Genomic DNA, 23,881 nt, shown 5'->3' on the forward strand with positions numbered 1-23,881 from the left:
AAATACTCCAAAATTGTTCTAGTGATACTGTATTCAGATTGCGTTAGATACTGACTATATCTTAGTAAAAGTGAGTAATGTGTGGATAATTCTCACTTCTGATTTGTTAACTCTTTCGGACATGAATTATTTTTTTTTTCCCTTACTAATGTAACTTAAATTTTAGGGTTAACTAAAATTACTATGAAAGAAATAAACAAAATCCTAATAGTGTAGTTCTCAAGAAAACTGGTCTTTCTTCACGTGCCAAATAAGGATATTTGCCCTGAACGATAGTGTCGGTAATTTTTAAATTTTGTGTCCTCAACTGTAGACGCCAGGTCTGAAAGGGTTAATAATACTAAACAAAACTAGACATTCTATATTTTAAATAAACCTTCCCTGGAAATTGAGGGGTCCTTCCATGGAAAACGTGAGTTCAGTTGAGACCCTAGAACTTATCCTAACGTTAAAGTCACGAAGAAGCTTGATACTCCGCATGGCGGGTGCTGTCGGTTAAGCGAACACGATCGCGATGACGTCGAGCGGATTGACACCGAGATGGGTACATCATTATCCTGCGAGTGGATTGGCTCGCGCCAAGATCGGCTGGATAAACCCGCTCGTTAAGGGCCCAGTTCGTGCGGGGGTGGCACGGTGAGTAGCCTAATGGGAAACACGTTCCGCGCCAGCATTCGCGAGCGAACGATAAAAATACAATGGACGCGGTTGGTGGGCTTATGGTAACGCGCATCGCGCTGAAAGCGAGCTGGCTCGTTAACGCTGATCGCTTTGCATACTCATTATGACGTAAATACACCCACGCTGGTGTGTGCATATGCGTCTGGTAACGCGTCGATTATGTGCGGGAGAGATGATCCGCTCGAAATGGCCTGTTCAATGGATGGTTTGTTTCGCTATTAAATAACTATCGATCCACTACTACGGCTCGTAAGTAATCACTTATCGTGCTGGGTATGTTTATTGAAGAAACAATAGCCGTGGCTACGGATTTAGTTTATTTTAACCCTCAATTGGCCGATTTCTTTTTCTGCAGACAACTTCCAAGGCATTTACTTTGATACTTCAAGATGATGATGCTGCCAGCCGTCTTCAATATTGTTATTAGTTATCGGAGACATTGAGACCTATACGTCATATTGTGAAAAATTTTAACTTTTTAGTAAAATGTCGATATATTAGCATGTGACCTGAAAGTTACCCAAGCCTATAGAGGATTAAGGATGTGCATGTACAGGATGTTTTTGTCATAACTTCCTGCAATGTTAAATATTTTTACAGCCGTTGCTTTATTTTCAATCTGAAATATTAAGAAGTTGAACGATACCACGTGTTCGTGGGTGTAAAATAATACTTGTATTTCTCTATTCTTCTTCAATAATATATAATATTATAGTTTATTTTTTCCCTAGCATGTACTTGTAATGTATAAATAAATTGACATTAAATTCTAAAATTATAGCTTAAACTAAACTGAATTATAAAAAAATGGCAAAAGTTTCAATTGGTTAAAGGGGGGGGGGGGGGAAGGTCTACCGGTGAGTCACAATAGCAATGTTGTAGAAGGTAGGTCTATGGAGATTGAATAAATGACACGAATTAGTAATCATGAAAGGAACCGCGAAGTCAGAGGAAAAGAAAGGGCTCGTTATTTCGTCACGGATTAAACCACAAAAAGAAAGATGCGAGAGGATCCAACTACACCTACTCGCACATAATTTCTCTGGTTCGTCATAAAGAACCCCGTGGCAGGTTACACCCATGCGTCGTTTGTTCTGTTTGTAGGCGTTACCAAGCTGGCTAATCGGTACATCACGCTAATAGTGACGCTATTTCGGCACTCGTTAACGCGACGCGGCTCTAATTGAGCCTTACAGAATCTAAAGTTAAACGGCTGGTCGTTATACAAAGCGTGTAGCCATGTATCTTCGACCTCGTTGCGAGCGCAGCACATCTTTCGAAAATACGATTCTGCTCTTTCGTGAATTAATGGTCGATTTGCTCGACCCTTTCTCGATAACCAAGGATGTTCTCTAAGAGTAATTTCATACAGAATTTCTTAAGTACCATCATTCGCATCACTGACGTCATTAACGAAAATCCAATTATTCAATAATTTTAGCTAAACGAGAACATAGTGTTTTATTCGCATATGTTCCAGTGGTCTTCAATCATTACAGACATGATCCTTTACGATGTGCTGCCAGTGAAAGTTTATCGTGCGAGGAAATAGCCTTGACGAAAGCTATTCGAGTAACGACGAGAAACGGAAACGAGTATCGACCGGATCCGCGAGCGGATGCAGAGCTTGACAAAGTAGCGCTTAACGGGTTGTAAAGTCAGATGAAAGTGTCGCGAGCAGAAATGGAGTAACGTCCGTTTTCTTCCGCGAAAGAACGCAATTAAGGCCAAAGGTTTGCACGAAAAATCCACTGTACAATATCTACGCATAACTCGCTTCGCTTAAATGAATGAATAAATTCAAAATTCAAAAGTGAATAAATTCATACTTTTACTTGAATATAAGACTTAGTATTTCGTGCAGAATATTGGGATGCACAGTACTATACCAGTGGTTCAAATTAGGAAACTTAACAGACGTCATTAATTAAGGCGAAACATATCATGTTCATTATTACTCAGTTCGAGGTTTATTTGTGGTAATATAAGTTTGGTTAACGAAATAGGTGAATAAAATTGAAATCGTAGGCATTTCTATATTTATGTGGAAAGTGAGACACTTAGTTTTCAAGAACCACACCACAAAACTGAATTAAGCTTACAGTCACTCGTACTAAAAAATAATCTCCTAATATTCTCTGTTAAAATAAAAAACAGTGGTTAGAATTAATTCACTAAAGAAATTCTTATATTTCACTGTCTAAGTTTCATGGTCTAATAAACACAGAATAGTAACTGAAATCATCAATAACAGACACATTACAATTGAAGAGAATTTCAAGAATCTTCCTCCGTAATATTTGTCCGATCGCAAGTAATAATACTCTTCATAACAATAATCAATATAAGCACAATCTTTTCCATCGATTCGACTTACTCCAAGGGTTACAATACGTACTTATTCAGTTGTTTTCCATTTTTCAATCTGCTCTGAGCGGATTTTCCTCAGCAGTCGCGCTTCTGCCGTAAGGATCTACAGCGCAAGTAGATTCAGACACGAATACTCAGACGGCCCTAAATCTTGTCCGCAGAGCGCGCTGGGCCTCTCTTTATTTTGTCTCGCGAAGGCGTCGTTGCGCGACCTGCGAGCCTTCGTTACGCACGTGTGAACGGAAACGTCGACTCTTAAACGCTTCGGTTCTTAAGCACGTCGCGACGCTCACCGCCGGCATGACTTTTAATTGCCTGTCGTTTCATGGACCGGGGAAAAACGATATACAGTACCGTTCAGAACCACTGGAACTGAACGTGCAGAAAACCTGCGGGAAACGAAGAACGTTTTTATGACTATTAACGTGTCGGCTATCTGACTATACACGATTAATACTCGCGAAAGTTCCTATGAGGTTCAAATGTTTTTTTTAAGACAATTAACTTCTAACATATTTTCTTCGTTAAGCTTCAACATTATATCTTTGAATACTATTATGGAAAGTTTTGTATGTGAACTACTACAAGTATGATACTGCATAAAGAAAAAAAGAAATTAAACTGCACAGACTTCATATGTATAATGTTAATAATAATTTAAATATTTATTCGATATATGAAACCAAAGCATGCATTCATAATTTAACAAATAAGATTGAATTATGAGATCTGCGATCATATTTCGGATACGAAAGCATTGAATCATATAACAGGTGACTCGAATAAATAATAAAATATTTATGGACGCTACTGCACATGTTCGACGACTCTTCTTTCCTACTCTTCGTTCCTTTTACCTCTCGCGGACAATTTGTCCTCTTCATGTTTCTCTTCCGCCTCTCCGCTTTCAAGCGCTTCTTTTTCTTCTTTCTTGCGTTTTATGGGTTTTCACACATGTTCGTGGCTCGAGGTGATTTAGAACAAGACGGCGTTTCAAATGTAAAAGAAATAAAGTTGTTCATACGTAATATATGTTATCAGGAACAGACAAGATTTTCGTTCGGAGATCATATCATGAGAACGAATTAGCATTGATTTTATCTTACAGCTGTATTCAAAATAAGTTATATCTCTATTATAAATAACTACAATAAAATCATATTTCTGTGTCGATATAGCAGTAAATAAAACAATTGTTTAAAAGTATCCAGCAGTGGTGTACATGAATTCCTAGCCATGCCACGAAATTCCGAGAAATACTAGTAAACATAGGAGTGCATTTCTTGGCAAGAACAACCCCTCAAATTTCGAGAAATAATAGTAAGGCATTGTAGTATTTCCTGGATGGAAAACTCCTCCAAATTTTTTAGAACAGATGCAGATTTATATATTGTTCCCTTCGAGCGATTTTGATGAAACTTGATGTCCGGCGGTTTTTGGGATCGCTAATCTCAGATCCGAAATTAAAATTCATAAATTCAAAATGGCGGATACAATACAGGTGACAAAATGCAGAAAGTGACCAAGGAAACCCCAACGAATACGGGGCAAGATGATTCGGCTAGTGCGCGATTCCTAATGCTCTCGCGTGACGACACGAAGGTAGATTAGGTTTCGCGACAGGTACGGCGCTTCCTATTCGCCGTGTGCAATTTGTACCGGTGGATGGCCACGCAGGAGGCGGTGGGAAGGGGACGCCGGTTAATCCATTACCAGGGGGCACGACGAGCGCGCCGTCTCGGTTTTCACGACGCCCACCAATTTGCTAACCATCGATTTCTGGCGTTCACCCTCACGCAACGCACCCCTTCACGCCGCCGTGGGTGAACGCGAGTAACGCCGCGCCGCCAATCGCGAATTCTAGACCCTCCTTTCCATCCGTGTGTCACCCCCGCCCTCCTACCGCTGCACACCCCTTTTCGGAGGTGCTATCTTTAGAAACGCAGGCGCAGCTCTCGTGTCCCTTTTGACGGAACGGAGCCTCGTCAGGCGTTACGTTCCTCTCCCCACGTTGATGGATTCGAGTGTCTTGCGGTTGCTCGAGCCGAAGCTGACTCGTGCTCTTCGTGGAAACGGGATTGTCGGACGGGTTATGAATACGAGAGTCGTCGGGCTCCGCGGAGAACGGACGGGGATGAAGTCCCGATGATCAGTTGGTTGGGTTAAGTTCAGGAATGCGGGGATAGTCGAGTAAACAACGAGAAAGAGCGAGGAACGGATTTTGATACGGGGAGGAAAGTTGTTCCGCGCATTGGTTGGGTGGGAAGACTGTGGGACGGGCTTGAAGTAATACGAGAGGTTCTTTTGCGAGTTGAGATAAAGTTTTGGTAGCTCACCCTCTGTGAGACGAGTGGTGCAACGCAAACATTTGTAATTGTACAAAATTGGTGACGGAATACGATGATGGTAATGATTCCTTGCTTCATGCTATGATAAATGATTAACAGGTTCAGGACGATGGTCGACGTCAGGAACGATGATTAGGTGGTTGTATCGAGTTCAAACAGGAAAGTTTAATCAGATAGAAGGAATAAAGAAGAGATCTAGAAGCAGGCTACGTACCTACTTACAAGTATTTCAGCATCTGAACTAATCAAATCTCTTCCTGCAAAAAGATTCGCACGAATATTACTAATGTTCCATCATCATTCGCAACGTTACTTTTGCTCAGTTATCAGACGCCCCATACTACTGTAAAGCATCTTCTTCATCGCGCCATTTTCACAGTCGAATGCAGCCGTTCTTATAATTCACGGTGGCGTTAACTTACGTAAAATTCCCCTCTCGCGATCAAAGAAAGAGGACTCTGCGCACACGCGACCGTGAAGCGCGAAAGAAAAATACGGCCTTAAATTATGGCGGTTAGGTTCGTTCGCGGTGGACGTTAAACGAGCCCGATGCTTAAATCACGTTAATCGTACGGGACACGACTAAACGGGTGCTATCTTGGGAGGAAGACCGAGGCCGAGAAGTGGTGAGCGTCCTCGACGCTAAATGGGACATGCTTTCAATTATGCGTGAAATGAAGGCGGCGATGCGTGAGTCTGCTTGCCGACAGGCCGCGTGAACGCGACTATGGCACGACGACGTGCGCGTAGGTGTGCACGTAGGAAGCTCGAAACTCGGTTCCGTCGCTCGTCGCTGAATAATCGTCGAAACGAAACGTAATCGGTTCTTAATTGCGTACGGAACCTGCGGATGATTTACGAAGCGAGATTTTCGGTACGAAATTTCATTAAAACAGCAAGTTGCCTCGAGATTGGATCAAGGGAAACTTATTTCTCTAACACCTAAAGAGGATAAAGTTTGATTGTTAAAGTAATCAAAATTTGTGCTTGACAAATTCTTTCTCACGTTTTCTCTTTCCTACCACATTCTGCGTGGAAATTTAACGCAAACGTTGTTTAAAAAGTTACACTTCGAAAATAAATAAAAAATAAATGCATTATTTCATAAAATTTTCCAGTAGATAAAGTATTTTATCGAGTCTCACAAATCAAAATCATCGAAAGAACATCATTAATTGAACACATTAATTGAATCATTTATCAATACTCCACTTGTACCGTTTATCGAACGAGAAGATTCTAGTTACTCATTTCGAGGAATATTTGTCAGGGATTGTAAAATTACTGATGGGCAATCGATAGCACTTTCTCTTATCGTGTATGCGTGTTCGTCATGCACACGTACACTTTCTTACAACGATGATGAGTGAATACGGACAGCATGAAAACCGAGGAAGCTCGTCGTGGTTAACGTTCGAGACGCATGGTAATCACGAACTCGATTGATTAGCCGACAAAGTCGAGCCGACAAATTAGAGGAATGCCATCTACGTTCCTGCCTGGCTCCCCTTCGTCAAACCACATATGCATACTCGCTTATGTTCGTGGCCGAGGCAGAAAGATTATCTGATTTGACGTATGCGCATGGTGACGTCTCTGTCACGTATGTAGGCGTTTCTGGCCTCTTGTGACACGATTTACGGGGAATGATTTTATTTGGAAGGTATTTTCACGTACCTTACCATTATCTGCTTTGTTCTTGTCATGGGAATATGGATCTTGAGTAGAATTTAAAGCGTTGGAGAGGAAACCACTGGTTTTGGAGTAAACTAAATAACAATAGGAAAATAATAGAATGGTCCGTATGAATATTTTCAGAAATTCTTGAATTCAATTTACTCCGATGACAAAATAAGATTTAACTCGTCAAAGAAAAAAATAGCGATTTAGGATAACCAGATAATAGATATATTCTACATCAAAATTTAATACCATTTCCATTCTTCGTGTAAAGACGTCCTTAACAGTATAAAAAAAAAATTGTGTCAACGAATGAAAACATACGATAACATATACCCAAAACGTAACATGATGTCAAACAAGTCTTGTCGCTTCACGAATAAATCAATGGCGAAGCGGAAGTGCGGGAACACCCACCGCTAAATCCCGCGTTTACTTGAACGGGAGTAGTAAGGCAGCTAATTAACTTTTTTCTCATCAAAAGCTATCAGAGTAGCGAGAAGGGATGTATATGTGTACTCGGTGGCGTCGTCGGTGTACTTCAAAGCGATCGACAAGTCACATTCGGATGCAAGAGGCAAGTCGAGGCGCTCGACGTCGCTGAAAGTTATGGAGACACTCTTTGTACGAGATAGTCTTTCAAATCGTCTCGATTTTCTCCCTTCGAGTTAACAAACAAACAAAGAAGCGTACATACTCATACATATACGTGGCTTCACGTTTCAGGTATATGTGAAAACAATAACGAGAGAATCTATAGTTTTCCGTGAAATTTGTATAGCAGATCACATATTTATCATCCTTTATCCGTTCACTGCTAGCGCTGACTTATTTCTTTTAATTTTCAATATAATCGTGTCAGTTTTATTGGCATGAAAGCGAATTGAATTTTCATATGATTTTCTTCTTCTATGTACATCGTTATTCCAAAGATGACCTAATTAAAATGCCGACATGTAAATTCATATTTCATTTCATATACTTTACCGTCAATATTTCGACAGAATGATCTATTTACTCGCACTTGTGCATCGTTTTCTTCCAATATCTCTACCTCCTAAAGAGGTCTATTATCGATTACCTTATTTTATTTTCACGTCGATAATAAATTTTTTCATTTAAGATCCCGTCACTGATTAAGAAATGTCTCACACCTTCTTAATTGCTACAATTTCATTTACGCTCAACGCAAAATAGAAAATACAACTTTCTAGCATTGAATACGAAATGACAAATGGAGAGAAGAACGATAGCGAAGAGCGCGGAGTCGTGTAAAAATAGTACGATGAATATCCGGCTGCCCGAAACAAGTCTAAATACGTCTCGAAAATATTCTATGGCGTAACGGGCGAATGGTACAAAGGATTCGGCGGAAACGTCGAGTATACGACTGAATCCTACAAATAATCCCGTCGAAGCGTCGCTACGCTTCGATAGACACATAAATGCCGCGCTCGTTCGAGCATGAGTTACTTGTGTCTCGAATCGCCCACGCCGATCTCCGTGTTTCATCATTATTAGAAAGAAATTTGACAGGGGACGGAGCAACGAAGCCGTGGGACCATTAAAGCTCACACGTCGTTGGGATTTTACAGTCTCATCGATCAGGATCCGTTTACTACCGTTTGACGAACGAAGGAATGGGGAAGCACAGAATATAAGTTGGTACATAAAGATGTCTCGAGTGGTGTATCGAGTAGGTGAATTGTTTTAAATGGAGAAAACAGTGCACGGAATTTCGTATATGTATGAAATGTGACAGTGGTGAATTCGAGAGTGACATGAAGTGGATCCTGATACTCTTTGTTGATCAAAGATGAGCTATTTAACAAATATCTTAATTTTTTAAATTAAAATTAAGGGATTATAGTTGTGTGACATATACACAGCAAAATTGTCTCTTAACTCTTGAACGAGATATATAGTTAGTCTAATAAGTATTCGTAACCTCTGCATTCATTGAAGAGCTCTGTCTAAATTAAATTGGAAACATTCGCCCTGTCATTGAAGTTAGACAAATTTCGTTAATAAATCTAAATGGTACGAATATTAATGGAATTGACTGTATGTGTAACTTAGTAATAAATTAAAATACGGTAACATGCTGGTATCGGTTCGTATAAGGGGGGTTGTATTATTTAACAATACGAAGTCGCGCGCATTTCAGTGGAACGAAAATGCTCGCGCATTAGGCGAGCTAAGGGACGGAACAGCGAATCCATGAAAGTATTAAGATGCAAAGGGCATAAAATATATTTGAAAGTTAAATACGAGTCAAGTGGCGCCCTGACAGGGTGTAACCAGACGCCTCTTCCACCCTTGTATTCATTGTGTTTTGACGCTTTCGGCAATCTCCCTTTGCCTTGTACACTTCGGTTCAAAATATTTTCTTGCAACAACCTTCAATCTTTTCTATAAATATGTTAATGTGGATATACCTATAAATTACCCACACAGTTCTCTACATTTAACCTTTTTATTCCACCCTCTTCAGATTCTACGCCTTCCAATTGGATCCCATCACCCTTGATCAGTAAACCACAGTTCTAAGCCAACAATTACCTTCAGATTTTAAAGCAATCTTCCCTGAATCTACACTTTCTGCGAAAAACCATCAGCAGGATCCAGCGCAAGCTTCGCGACTCCTACGTTACTCGTAAGTTAAATTTACAAATTTTTTTTTGGACCCACCATCGCCGCTGTTTCTTTTCAGAACAAGGCGTATAATGCCCGCACGATTCTCGAGGATTCCCCGGTTTTGTGCATGGGTGAAGGTGAGGTGGGGGTTCGAGGGGCGCTATTGTTCCGGTGTAGCCTTAATGCGCGCCGTTGTAAACAGCGTTACAATGGAATAACTTCGTTAGCATAATCGCGTCACAGAGTCGCCTGGCGCCCCCTGCCGCTCCCGCTCCACTGCACCCCTTTTGGATTTTACGGGTGGTTTCCCTTCGGACAGCCTCGTGGGCGGACCCGATCCGATCCGCTCCTGCGTTTAACCGTCGCTCGAGTATTATTCATTGTCGCGATTGAATCGTTTATCTCATTGCTGCTCTCATGACTGCCGGGGGAGCGACCGTTTTTCAGCGACGTTGTATACACAGTCGCGACAAGAGTATTTTCGATTCCACAAACGAATCTGATTCGGATCGAACGACGATGCCCCTGTAAACTACGGTCAGCCGAAACCGCTACCGAGGATTATGACTCTCGGGGCTCGAGTAGCGTCGATTACGGATATTGGAAGAGATTTGTGCAGGAGTGTTTTGGTATTCGGAAGCTTGGTGTTGTAGTAGAGGGTGGACCAGAGGTGACTCTGTAAACAGCGTGACAAAATGGATAGTTATCAAGGTGATTCTTAGGGCTAATTAATTTTATCTTCTTTCAAATATTCATATTAGAGTACACGTAGTGGTTCACGATACTGGTGTTGGTATCGCTCAGAAGGGAACTGAAAATATTGTTAGTCAACGTCAAATGAACCGTTCATTGCACAAATCGATTAACTCCGTAAAACAAAAAGTTGAAATGCGATGAAATAATAAATAAATTCAAATAAATATTGTAGAATGCATAAATACAGATGTAGCTTTCATCTAACGGTATATAAAATTAATAAGAAAGAGTAGCAAAGAAATTTGTGAAGAAAGCAAAACTTTGAGAACCATTCATCGATAATATTTTCATCCTCGCATTCGTCCACGCGAAGTTTGCGGCAAACGCTCTCCGTTGATTCGGCGATAATCAGCGCTAAAGGAGTGCACACGGGGATCGGCTAATCAGCCGCGAATCGATATTTCTCCAGTAATTACGGAATCCAACGGCAGACCGTGTCAAAATCGAATTAATTCTACGCTCGATCCCGCCGACGTACATGACGTTTTTCGCCCTCCCGTCTGTTTCCAACCCTGCCACTTGCGATCACAATGGACACGTTAAGCGAGTCGCGGATTCGCAACGCTCGTCACTCTCGTTCGCAGCTCGACAAGCGGCGCCCGTGTCTGCAGACGTCAATTTCCAACAGCGAATTCTGGAAGGGCGAGGAGAGTCGCTGTGTTGATGATCGCACGTTGACGGACGATGATCGAGGAAGTATTCCGCCGGGGCTGACTGTCGATCGACGGCCGCGCTCAACGTTAACCGTTTCTAGGAACGAATTTACGGGGAAGCAAACAATAATCGCAATGGGATGCTTTTTGTTAGGGGTGTTTTAGTAGAAATAGTAGAAATTTTTAGGAGTATTAATCTAGCAGTCAACGTGTTAAGCCAAGTAGATCGATAGTCTACGTTAGGCTTGTTAAGTGAAACTGCCATCGAAAGGAAGTCTTCTAAAAAAAAAAAGAAGAAAAAAAATAGTAATGGTATCTTCTTTAGACGTAAACTCATGGAATTTCTTTTCATGTTAATATTTATCTAAAGGATACGTCTCTGGGCTTCTAACAGAACTTTTTATATGCTCTCGTTTGAAATTCGACTTAATTCGATCCCGAGTTCCAGGCGCACTGGACATTTTTGTGGTTTCCATGGAAATCACTCGCCTCGTGAAACTTGAACGACGTTTTGAGATTGAACATCAAAATCAACTTCAATCTTCATTTAAATTTCCGTCAAATGATCTTCCAGCCATGCAATGGAATAGAGACCAGGGCTGAAAGTAACAGGGATAAGTTGTAAAGGGGGTGTAGTCTATTAAAATTTTAAAAATTGACTTTATTCAACCTTACATTTCTACAATATGCAGAATTCTTTAAGATTTAATAGATCCACTTTTATGACACAGCATATAAGAAAAAAGAGGGACATCATAGATTTAAATTTTTCCTGGATACGAATATTTCAAAATTTGAAAGGGGGTCGAGGGTAGTCGCTACAGTTACACCGAAACGGTTTTCAACGAGTCAAGTTCGACACACGATCGCTCCCCAAAAGAAATCACAGTCGACGAAGAGCTCGTTCCTCCAGATGGGACTAGAAAAACTCCCGCGAATCCGTAGTTGCCGAGCCATTAGGGATTTCTCATCCCAACCCTCGCGCAGCTCGCTTTCGTACTGATTTCTGCTGCTCCCAGCGCGACGAAAAATAATCTCCTTTCTTCTCGGTCTCCCCCTTCTGGACCAGAACGTCCGTCGTGGACGTCAAAATATGACAGCTCTCTCGGGTCACCACTTTCCGCGACAAGAGTTACGTTGAAGGGGGTTGCGAGGAGCGATCATTAAAATAAAGCAGAGCCCGCGACCGCCATGGCTGTCGACTGTGGTTCCCTTTCGCCATCCTTTCGAAAACGCTATGCTTCTCGACAACAGGATTGTTCAATATTGACAATATCACAATTATTCGATATTTCTACCATGGACGATTAAAGGTACACGACTAAGTTATTAAAAACTAAAAATGCTGTTAACGAAGATAAAAAGTAGGAGACGATTTTCAAAATAATTTTAATAAATCAAAAAGGAATATAATTTTAGACAGAACTTGTAATAAATACGAGTATTAATTATGTAAGTAATTATAAACGTATGTATAAAGTAGAATTCACAAACAATTGCAGCTAGAAACTTTACATATTTTGCACAGTTACTTAGTACTTAATTGCAATACCAATGAATTCACAAACGTGTAAATAACATCTATATATCATAAACTTTGTGAAAGATAAAACAAAAAAATATATAAGAGGTTCAACTATGTAATTAATAGATTTAACTCCATTTTTTGTTATTTTTCACAAAAAATATCCTCACAGGATATCGCTAGTTTGGAAATAATAAAAAGAAAGAGAAATGCTTTACGTGTCAACATTAAATGAATTCGGGCAAATTACGCGGCAACACGATTCGCACATTTGCAGTTTAAGCGGTGGAGGCATTGAGAGTCACTGCGGTGCGCGGTTAAGCTGACGGAAACGGTAAATGGTTCGCATCCAACCCCCTCGACGAGACGCTAATTCATATTCATAGGTGTAGCGTTTAGCATTGTGCCGCTGGATTCTCCGGAGAGTTCGCTCGGCGAAGAACGACGAGAAGGAGAAACATCAAGTTACATTAACTTGTCGCATCGGCCACGCACACAGATTTGCCGATTGTGCGCCGTTTCCCTCGGCCTTTCAGCTTTCCGAGAAATACAGGGTTGCTCAAAATGTCGGGACAAACTGGAATAAACAAATAAAATACAAGGGGAGTCGAAAAGTCAATTACCAATTCGCGATTCGAAGATTCGGTATCGTGACGTGAACAGTTTAAAATTAAACGTCTGTTAAAATCTCTAATGACTTCTCAAACCTTTTATGTGATTTTAATTTCTATCCAGACAAAATTTGTTTTATTGTATTCTCCTTTTAGATGAATTTAAATCATTTAGAGTTTTGCATATTATATTCCTGTTCTTTTGGATTACTAATTATTATCTTAGAAAATAAAACGACAGAAAATAAAACTAATATTACTTTGTTTTCCTTTTACCGAATTCTATCTTTTCATTACATTCTAATTCTCTTGAGTTTTTCGATTCGTCAATAGTTTTATATTGCACTTTATTATTGTTAAAAGCAAAGAAGCTTTTATAAAAATCACACAATTATGTGTATAATATAAATCATTGAACGGTATAGTTACTGCGTGATTACACATATAATCATCATAATTAAATTATATTTTACTCAATATTTGATTTTTTACCGCGCCGCTGCATCGTTGGACCGTTTGCTGCTGCTATCTAGCAGTCGCTTGCGTGAACAAGAAAGCTGTAGGAAATGTGAAGTGGTGCGAAGTTTGACGGGGTGTTTAACAAGAAGAAAGTATATTTTAAATAGTGTTTCGCAATTAATGAAGCTTCTTAATGAAAAAAGAATACATCCTGCTTGAAACAGGTAAAGAGATTTACATGAAATATAGAGTATGCGATAAGTACTACTTTAACGAGTTTGTATTTTCACATCAGTTCTCCTGCAGTTCAACTGTTTAAAATGAAGGATTAGACGGTTATTTGTAATAGGTCATAATTTAAAATTTTGACACATTCTCTTGTTAAAACTGTTACATTGCGAGACAGTCAATAGGTGTTAATTATATCATTAGTAATCGTGTAATACAAATAATCGTAATGTCAAATAATTTGAACAAATCGGCCGCGATCTATCGTGTGTATCTTGTTCATGGGAAATCTGTATCAAGTATGCTACAGTTTTTAGAATTTCTTTTCACTGTTTAAGGAATCTCTAAATTCTTAAAAGTATATTTCAAGTTCTGTCTATCCTTAGATATTAGTAAAATAGTCGCTCTTATATCTAGTACTGTTAGTTTGTACTATGATATTCGCTGATAATTAACCTAACTAATTGCACGTATTTGAAAATCAAGCCTTGGATAGTAACATTTTTAAAAGGTGGTACAGTGTTAGAATTTATTAAATAATAATAAATAAAAATATGACAAATAAATATAAATTTAATACTCTGCTAATTAGTTTTGAACTTATAAAATTAATGCATATTTAATTCAACATTGCCTGAACAGAATATTCAAATTATTTTTTGTAATACTATATCATATTGCAAGTACACCAATGAACTGTTTAATAAGTTAGTAGAGAATCATATTCCACTTCCTTTCTTCATAGGTTTCATATTAGGCTTTCGGAGATGATGATAGTTTGGCAGAAACTTTAATAAGAAATCTAACTGGCCTATCTGAGGCTGAAATGAAAAAGAGTACACAGTTAACAGGCTCCAGTTATATGCTACTAACAACATAATTGAGAATTAGACAAACACTTACGTATGGTTTATCATACATTTCTCTACGTTGACACTCGCTACCATATATTATAGTATTCTCAGGTATTGCTTCTGGTTCTGTCACTGAACATGATGCTCCTATGACACAGCCATTAGTCAATTCAACATCACGACCAACAAATGCTGAAAGTTAAAGAATTACTTTTAGTTAAGTAACAGGAAAATATGTATGTTTTTAATTTGTTCTTTAATATAACAACCTTTGCTTTCTAAAATGTTGTTGTCTCCAACTTTGAAAGATTCACAAGTAGAGTCTGCCTCAAATACATTGTAACTGCCCACTATCTGTACTGGAACTGTTGTTGGCTTAGGTGCATCTGGTGGTAATCTATAATATAATAAACATTTAATTTTAATAGAGGAAGCAACGCAAAATTCAGCCTTAAATTTCTAGGCACCTTATATTACCTGTTTATTATTGTTGCCATTTCCTCAATGATATTCCCTTCACCTATTATAATTGGACCAGCCTCTGCAATAATACTGGCTCTTGGATGTATCAAAGTTTTTGGACCTATGGTAATGTCCCCTTTTAAAATACTTTCGTCGCATACTACTGCTCCTGCTGATATCTTCAGGCTGCGTACAAAAACAAAACTTATTTGACGTATAGCAAAAATTGTTTGTCATAAACATAACCTCAAAGTAGTACACAATAACTTAAATAAGCCTTAACGTTCTGATTTTGAATGTATATCTAAATATTTTTGCTGTTCTGTAAACACATGATCGATGAAAAATTATTAAAATATAAATAATTTTAATGAAATTCGTAAATCTTCTCACGTCATGTTACGACTAGTATATGAACTCATTGTCAGCGACCTACACTCTACTGGAAAACGCCCTCTTCAGTGATTTCTATAGAACTACATGTTTTGGATTTTATTGATCATTTCAAAATTGAAATTAACTCACATTAACGGAAAAGTCAAAAGTGAAAAGGTTTCTTCTCTCAAATAAACTTGTAGAAAACATAACAACACAGTCACAATAAAGTTATACAATTAAAGAAAGAACATAACGTACCTTCGCCATCTTGAATTTTAGGATTATTGAATTTAATAACTTCTGCTTTACTACTTACTGATCATAAAATTCTTGGTTGTTCACTGTAAAATAAAAATTTATACGAATATTCGATTAATTTACTCTTAAAAATATCATAGTATGACACAGTATGAATAGTAATTACTATTTCATATATTTGTACAACATGAATAAACGTATTTATAAATGGCAATAAAATTTTAAGAAGTTCCCAAACTAGATAAACATTTCATCATTATGTTAGTTTCAGACCATTTAAAATTGTCATGTTTATTACATAATCAACCAAATGACTTAGCTTCGAATATTTTCTCTTGGTCAGAGGTCTACATAGTTCATCTAATTATTGTGAAGTGTTATTGGAACGTGAATATAATGTCTAATAAATATTGTATGCTCTATTAGTGTAATACTAGATTCTACTGTTGTGTACAGTAAATCATTCGCATATGATGTGTGATTGAAGTTTGAAATGAACATCGTCGGTGTTTTTTAAACGAGTAAATTATGAAAATTAGATAGAATGAGGTAACGATAGATTTACGTTGTGGCAGTCTTCCGAATATTGCATTTCGTACAATTGATTTCAAAGGTATTGAATAAAATGTTTGCTGGAATGAGTGATAAATTTGACAATTCAATTTACTAGTAAGATATTTTTAAATATTTTGTAACACTGATTGATGCCACCCCCACACCTGTCTCGAAATATCAAAGTAATATTTATATCTTACATATTCATAAAGTTTTTATTGTTTAGATTCAATAGGAATTTTACGGTCTAATACGTTGTATGATAACAACAGTTTTTTGTCAAAGCCGTCAGTCAAAAATGTTTAAACATATGCTACGTGCCTCGCGTAAAATATTTCCAATAAATGATTTATTGTCGCTTATGTATTTAAAATTGATCTGAACAATCTATTCATCGGAAAACTCTGGTGTAAATACTGATAAATACTGAATAGGAGAAAACGGGAGAAATTAATGAGAGTTGTATAATAAATTGGAGTCCATGCATTGGAAATTAAATAAATCTTGACCATAACTTTCCATAACTTTCATTTCCATGGTGACATCAGTTCTCAAGAATGATAAAAATGTCACGAAATGTGTTGAAATGTGGATCGACATAAAATACGAAATTCCCGAAAGAGGGATCGAGAATGTCGAAGGATCGAGGATAGGGAGAGTGTCGATAGCGCGTGTGTCGCGCCACCCTAAAAAAGATACGCTCCCACACTTTTATTATTACTTTTTTTTTTTTTAATCGATATTTAATATAACTCTATATTATCCGTCAACTTTTATTTATTATATATATATTTTTATATATTATATATTATAAAATTTAACTCCAAATTGCGATAATAACGTCTAATTGCAACGTGCGTGCGCGTGTACGTGTTGCGCCTTTGTGTGTGTGTCTGTTTTGCATTTTTATTTCTTTAACTCTCTCACTTTCTCTCCCATCACTTTCTCTCCTCCATTCGTTTCGTTTTTTTCTTACTTTTTTTTTGTTATTATTTTTTTTTCTTGTTTCTCTTAACCGTCCCCTCGGTTATCTTCGACGTGTAATCGTGTAATTGTGTTCGGTGTTCCTGTGTGTGTATGCGTGTCGTATGTGTGTACGTGTGTTTGTACGCAGTGTACACATGGGTGGGTGGTTGGTGGGTGAACGATTACAGGTGGTAATGTATCTTGCACTCGCGCGTACGTGACTGTGTACGTGTTTTATCTACAGTTAAACGAATTCTACGCACTTACTCGTTAATCGGCAGAATAATATGCATTTCTTAATTTCGCTATAAGTATTATTTAAACCGTCCGAAAACGTGTCAGTCGGCGCACCGTGACGGATTCGCCATCGCTCTCGTCGAGCCCTCTTCTTGTCCCATTTTTCCCTTCTTTCTACCCCCAATCCACCCTTATGCGATATACCCGCAACCCTCTCGCTCGCTTATTCGTCATTTTCACCCCCAAGTTCTCTCTCTCGCTCCAGCTCTCACCCCTCGCGTCGAGAAAAATATTTTTCTCGACGCTAATCGTTCGTCTACGCTATTTCCTCCCCTCGTGTCTCTCCCCTGTGCTCCCCCTCCCTCCCGGTTCTTCTCGATACGTCGCTCGACTCCTTCGATGGATTAGAAGTGATGATTAAAAACTGAAATCCCTGAAGCGACAACACGTCCAAGGATCGTCGACGATAACGCGACCAGCGATAGAAACATTCGATTCTACACGCGAGACGAATCCTCCTTCCCCCGTCCCTCTGGTATGTGTAAAAAAAATAGTCGATAGTACCGTGGATCGATCGGCTCCCGCTTCAGGGATAAAGCGTCACGCTAAATTACAATAAGAGAAGAGAATAAGAGTTCTTTTTCTCGTTCGAGCCGCGGACGATACTTTACGGTGAAAACTTATCTAAAAAACGTTTGTACGTTTCTATCGGCTACGGTCACGCTACGCGGTCTGCTAAGCTGCGCTAAAAATCGTGGGGGGACACTTTACTGTAAAGTATCGGCCAAGCTCGCGGTGCGCTACAAAAAACTCGAACTTAGCGTTAAAACTCGGCTAAATCGACGTTCTCGAGAGCTGGCGTTCGAGCGCGCGCAGAAGGAACGGTATAGTTGAATAGGTGGCACGCGTTGCCTCGTACAACGCGGGAAATTTCATTGATCTTTGTCGCGTGGATAATCGATCCGTATTTATCACCGTGTTCGTGAATTACCAATTGACGTGTCTATCATCCGCGGAGTCAAATTTTCGAATACCCAACAACTCCGACGGATTTGTCCAGATTTAGCCTCAGGTTCTTCTGTATCGTTTAGTCGATTTTATTCGTTTGAAATTGATGAAAGTCTGTATTCAACTATACCTTCTCCCGCCAATCGACACGACAGTTCGTACAATCCGGATCTCGACGGGCACGGAACGGATCGAGCCGCGAAGAACGTCGCGACGCAAACCAACACCCACGGGGAATCTGCGACGAAAAAACAGGGCTTCCCCGTGTCTCGAGAGAGCGATCCTCGGAGCAAACGGAGCTAGAAACTCGTAATCCATATAGAAAGTCGAAAACGCCGGGAATTCCTCCCCTAAAAACAACGCGCCGCCCTCGAATCACTTTCGTACTCTAAGCGTCTAACGATAAATCGCCAACAATATCGGTCGGTCCGCCTCGGTTCGTCTCGCGCTAGAACCGGGCGAGCCCTACGCAACTAACTAATGTGTTTAACCGTGGAATCGTTGATCGCGTACAAAAAACGGACTTAACAGCGAAGTGAAACACGCGGCCGCGACAAACGACGTCTCTCGAAAGGGGAAACTATTGGTCGTTGATCGTCATGACGTTGATCGGAATCCACGAAGTGTCTTCTCACGGTTCGAGGAGTCAACCGACGCGATTTTCGACGAAATTCGTCGCTGAGAGCTTCCCATTCGCTTTAGAGATAAGCAAAATTTTATGGAAATAAATGGTACAAGGAATGAAACTAAGTTGGAGTGATTTATTATTTCCGAAGGGGTAGATTATTTCAGTATTTCAATTATTTCAATCTATAGCTCTGAGTTTTCTTTTGAGAGTAACAAGTTGGTTGGTATTTGTGATTTATTCTAGATATAAATCAATTTTGTGCTCATCTCTGTTCGAGTAGTCCTTCGCAGCGAGGAAAGTGTTTTTCCAACGAAACGCTCTGTTTCACTCCTTGAAAAGGGATTAGTATTTTGAGAAGTGATTTCTTGGGGTAGATTTAATTCTTTGCGCCGTTAGTGTTGTTTATAGAATTTCTAGTTCCTCTTGAGTTCATTTTATGAAGCTCACGCGATGATTACAGAGAGGGCTTAGACGACACTTGGTAATAAGCGAGTACAGTATTTTCTAGATTAATGTTTACGTTGCTAGAATCTCCTTAGTTGTAGAGGAAAATGGAACCGGGGTACGGAACGATAGCGCAAACGATTAAATCTGGTGTCTTCGAATACGATGATCGAGTATTAATCCCATAATTAGTCAATTCGATGCGTTGACTGCTTAGAAACACAGTGTAGATCTAAAAGTGTACAGACATTTAATTAGAATTTTATTATTATCAAAACGATGAGATCCTCGTATAATGTCAAATATGTCTTTACCTAAATAATTTTCAATCATTTTTGACCAGCATTTCGGAAACTATTTCCTTAATTTCTTAATGAAACAGGCACTATTTACTTAAACATGAAGCCAATTTCAATAAATCATTTTAATTTGAAAGAAAATTTTCAATGAATATTCTTCGAGCGATAGATGAGTTATATAGAATCCATTTGTAGCTATTACTGTATTACAACGATCAGATTTATCATTTAAAAACTCTATCATTAATTTATTTCCAATTAAATCAAAATTCTACAGCAAAGCAACGCATCGAAAATGAAGAGTGAAACAATTCGTGCAAGGAGCGTTCGCAGTATCGAATCGATTTATATCGTCGAAGATCGCATTGGCGTAGGCCCGTCCTATACGCGTAGATGATCGGCTCATCAGCATCCGGCCGACGAAAGCGAGGAAAGCCGGTAACGGTGCGTAAAAAACGCTTCGAGAGGCTTTTTATTTTCACCGCGGGCGATGGATATTATTATTTAGTTAAGAAGTACGTGGTTTACGTATAAAGAGACGCGTCATACAGTGCCGTACAGTACCAAAACGTTTATAATGCGCACATAATTGTTACCCTCGATTAAACCTCTAACTACGCGCTCGCGCAGGCTCGTGTATGTAAAAGTATCGTTAGTCGTTTAGTCTCGCTGCGGGTGTGTGTATATCGTGTGTGTGTATACGTGTGCCAGTGTTCATTTTCACGTGTTGCCTCCGTGAGCCGGCCAGACCCCGGTCCAGGGACAAAAATTCGGTTTATCTTTTCGTTTTCACTTGTTTCGTTTCGTACCTGGCGTACGAGTTCTCTTTTTGTTTCCCTAACGTTTTCTTCTTTTGTGTTCACTTTTTTTTCTCGCTGTGCTTTGCCATTTTTTTTTTATTTGTTTTTTTTTTTCTTAGGGGATGATGGTGGCGGTGGTGGCGGTGGTGGGTGAGTCTCTTAAATTCCATTTTAAGCGCGCGGGGACCGTCGAATCGTGGTCGTCCCGTCGTGGCACGTGCTAGTTTTTCTTTTTTTTTTTTTGTCGCCCTTTTAATATTTGTATACAATGTATTTCCTCGTATGTACGTGTGTGAATGTGTATGTGTGTTTTTGTGTGTTTTTATACATATACAGTCTAAAGTAGCTCAGAGGGAACTATGCGAACCACTACTCGCGAAGTTGGACGTGTCAGTCCCTTCGTCGACGCTATTTCATCGGGTTATATTCACTTTTTTTTTTTGCACCGTTTTTGCGTTTAAATGTTATTCCGGTATCTATGTCGCGTTGCGACGGGTCCGACCATAATTCATCCGTACACGCCAGTCCCCCGTTGTATAGAGATATATATATTATATATATGTATACTATATACGTGTGTGCACATATGCGTCGTCCGTGGACCGTTCTGGCAGGGCCCTTTAACCACATTTTTTTGCTTTACTTTAATTAATACAATATATACTTTTTTTTTATGTATGTATCGTAACAACCGATATTCTCAGTTTCCTCTCGCTCTCTCTCTCTCTCTCTCTCCCTGTCTCTCACTCCGTCCCTTACGCTCGTTCTCGCGCACTTTCGTCTCTCGTATATTTCACTACTATCACACGCAGACCTCCTTTCGCTCGCCTATTCAATTTTATTTACCTGTCGCCTCGTCTCTCTTTCATGCGATTATCGTTTCTTACTCTAACAACTCGCACAAGACGCACTCGCTCCCTCTCTCGCTCGCAGGTTTTAATTTTCTCGCACGCTCACTCTCGCGCACACTCGCTCACACACGCACACACTCTCTCTCTCTCTCTCTCTTTCTCTCTCTCTCTCTATATATATATATATATAATATATTTTATATCTGTGTGTATATATATATGTATGTATATATATATACTTCTATATATCTTTCATATATACTTTATGTTGCTTTTTTTTATGTATACTTTATATATATATAACAATGTTATGTTTATTTAAGGCCCAATACGTTCATTACGAAGGAAATAATCTGCAACAGAAAGGAGACGAATATACGGTTAAACGCTTGTACCTCTTTTGCTCCCTGTCGTAAGCACCGCGAGTAATAGAACTATTCAGTCAATGACGAGTCGTGTGTTTGCTTTTCGATTAATATTTTCCTCCCTCCGCTGCGGCGTCACCCGCGGACGCGACGTCTCGTCGATCGAGGCCAAAAGAACGCAAGTAGATGGCTCCCGGCATGGTCAGACCAAGTGGAACGTATCCTTCACCTCGAGGAGTTTACAGGAATTTGTTCGTCGGTGAAACCTTAATTTCGAGTCGAATCGGCTCCATTGGGCGACGATTCTTTAACGATTCATCTTTTTTTCACTGTGGATATCGCGACTGACGATTCTTTCCTGCTGAATCGAATCTCATTAGCAAGGATTAACCGCCTAACGTACGAGAGTCTATTCGTGACTCTATCGCATTCTTCTATCGATTTGAATTAAAGATGAAAATGTCACTGAATAAACTCATCGAATGACTTAAAAATTCGTGAGTATTTTTAATTCTAGGTTTAGGGAGATTTCTTATCAGTAGATTCCAGACCTTTATGCCAATTCATATTTTCACAGATACAGAAAGAGAATTGAAACTCGAATGAAAGTGTGTTTTACTTTCTAAACGGTATAACGTGTACGCTATTGTTGATACTATATATATTTTTGTGTCATATATTCATGCTTCAATATTTCGACTTGCTATAGTTGCAAAAACATTCGCAGTCTACTTATCAGACTTCTATTACTAACGTAATGCTTCCACGAGTGAAGTCAATTTATTCAAACTAATTAGAAGTCTCAGGCAAAAGTAAATTTGAATAAATGCTCTTTATACGTATAAAAATCAGCACAAGTGGTTACATACTCAACACAACTCCGTAAACCTAGCGTTATCGTTAAACGACAACTTCGAACAGAAAAACGAACGTTAAACGGTTAAGACGATCGGTAATTTTGCATTAAATTTTTCCATGAATCCCCATCGGTGCACAAATAATTTCTTTTGTCATTCAGTGTTTTCGTACGTTTTTATTTGTGTTCTTCTGGTTTAGTTTGAGATAATGAAAGGCTATTGCAAACGGTCCCGCGATCATCCATTACCGTTCTGATTGCCTCGACACACGTCCGTTCCCCTACGCTTTTTGTCGCATTTTTTCTCCTACGATCCTGCTGTGTTTTTCGCACGCGCTCCGCTCGACGCTCCCTAGGAAGGAATCGCTCTGTATAAGAAACAAGTAACTTTCGACGCTTAGAAAACATGTAACTCGACGCGGTTACGGGACGCCATTCGGCACGTACCGATCTCAAGAATTGCCTACCGGGTTCTTAGACGGAAAACCCATATTCGATGACCCGACGAATCGATCCGGAAACGACATTCTCGTCTTCGGATCAGTTTTACGCGATTATTTTATACAATATGTACATGTCACATTTTGTACAATATGTACTTTTGTGCAGCTCCACGCTAAAACCAAAACTGCGTAATAATTGGTACGCGATTAGGATAAAATTCGATATTGGAACGAGTTCGATCGAGATTAAAAGAACCTTGTATTTTTCCTACAGACCTTCATAGGTTAGGCTTTATTATTATTTTTCTCTTTACAAAAGTCGCACTAAGGGGACATTTAAATTATGTAATTTTTATTTCCGATACGCAACGATAAATTGGATCGAACGTCGAGAACCTAGGGGTAACGTTTAACATTTACCTTGGAAAATTTTAAGCTGCGAATAAATTAAGCGTTATCCTCGATGAGAACCACGAATAATAATAACCGAGCGCCTAAGAACCCGGTAGACTGTTCTTCCCGCGTCGTT

The 23,881-nt window shown here is 39.3% G+C and overlaps 2 protein-coding genes across 6 annotated transcripts in view; both read right to left on the reverse strand.

Annotated features, from left to right (window-relative positions):
• Window positions 1-14,463: 14,463 nt before the first annotated feature.
• On the reverse strand, window positions 14,464-15,751 carry LOC128891384 (dynactin subunit 6). Its single transcript, XM_054150832.1, has 5 exons — window positions 15,658-15,751; window positions 15,280-15,450; window positions 15,072-15,199; window positions 14,852-14,994; window positions 14,464-14,769 (listed from the first exon to the last, which is right to left on the reverse strand). The coding sequence occupies exons 1-5, from the start codon at window positions 15,684-15,686 to the stop codon at window positions 14,668-14,670; spliced, it is 573 nt and encodes a 190-aa protein (XP_054006807.1). The 5' UTR covers window positions 15,687-15,751; the 3' UTR covers window positions 14,464-14,667.
• Window positions 15,752-21,864: 6,113 nt separating this feature from the next.
• LOC128891350 (probable nuclear hormone receptor HR3) overlaps window positions 21,865-23,881 on the reverse strand; it is a 145,052-nt gene continuing 143,035 nt past the window's right edge. For all 5 annotated transcript variants that reach the window (XM_054150783.1, XM_054150782.1, XM_054150785.1 and 2 more), the window contains one exon: window positions 21,865-22,041. The gene's annotated coding sequence lies outside the window, so the exon portion shown is untranslated. The remainder of the gene's footprint in view (window positions 22,042-23,881) is intronic.

The sequence above is a fragment of the Hylaeus anthracinus genome, unplaced genomic scaffold (assembly GCF_026225885.1).
Source record: "Hylaeus anthracinus isolate JK02 unplaced genomic scaffold, UHH_iyHylAnth1.0_haploid 12001, whole genome shotgun sequence".
Taxonomy (NCBI): Eukaryota; Metazoa; Arthropoda; class Insecta; order Hymenoptera; family Colletidae; genus Hylaeus; species Hylaeus anthracinus.

Bases quoted from the DNA above. Each gene is read 5' to 3' on its own strand.
- LOC128891384 (XM_054150832.1), bottom strand. From the start codon at position 15,686: ATGAGTTCATATACTAGTCGTAACATGAC. The intron at 15,200-15,279 runs GTAATATAAGGT...ATTATATTATAG, and splicing joins ATGGCAACAATAATAAACAG to ATTACCACCAGATGCACCTA. The intron at 14,995-15,071 runs GTTGTTATATTA...TTTAACTTTCAG, and splicing joins CAACATTTTAGAAAGCAAAG to CATTTGTTGGTCGTGATGTT.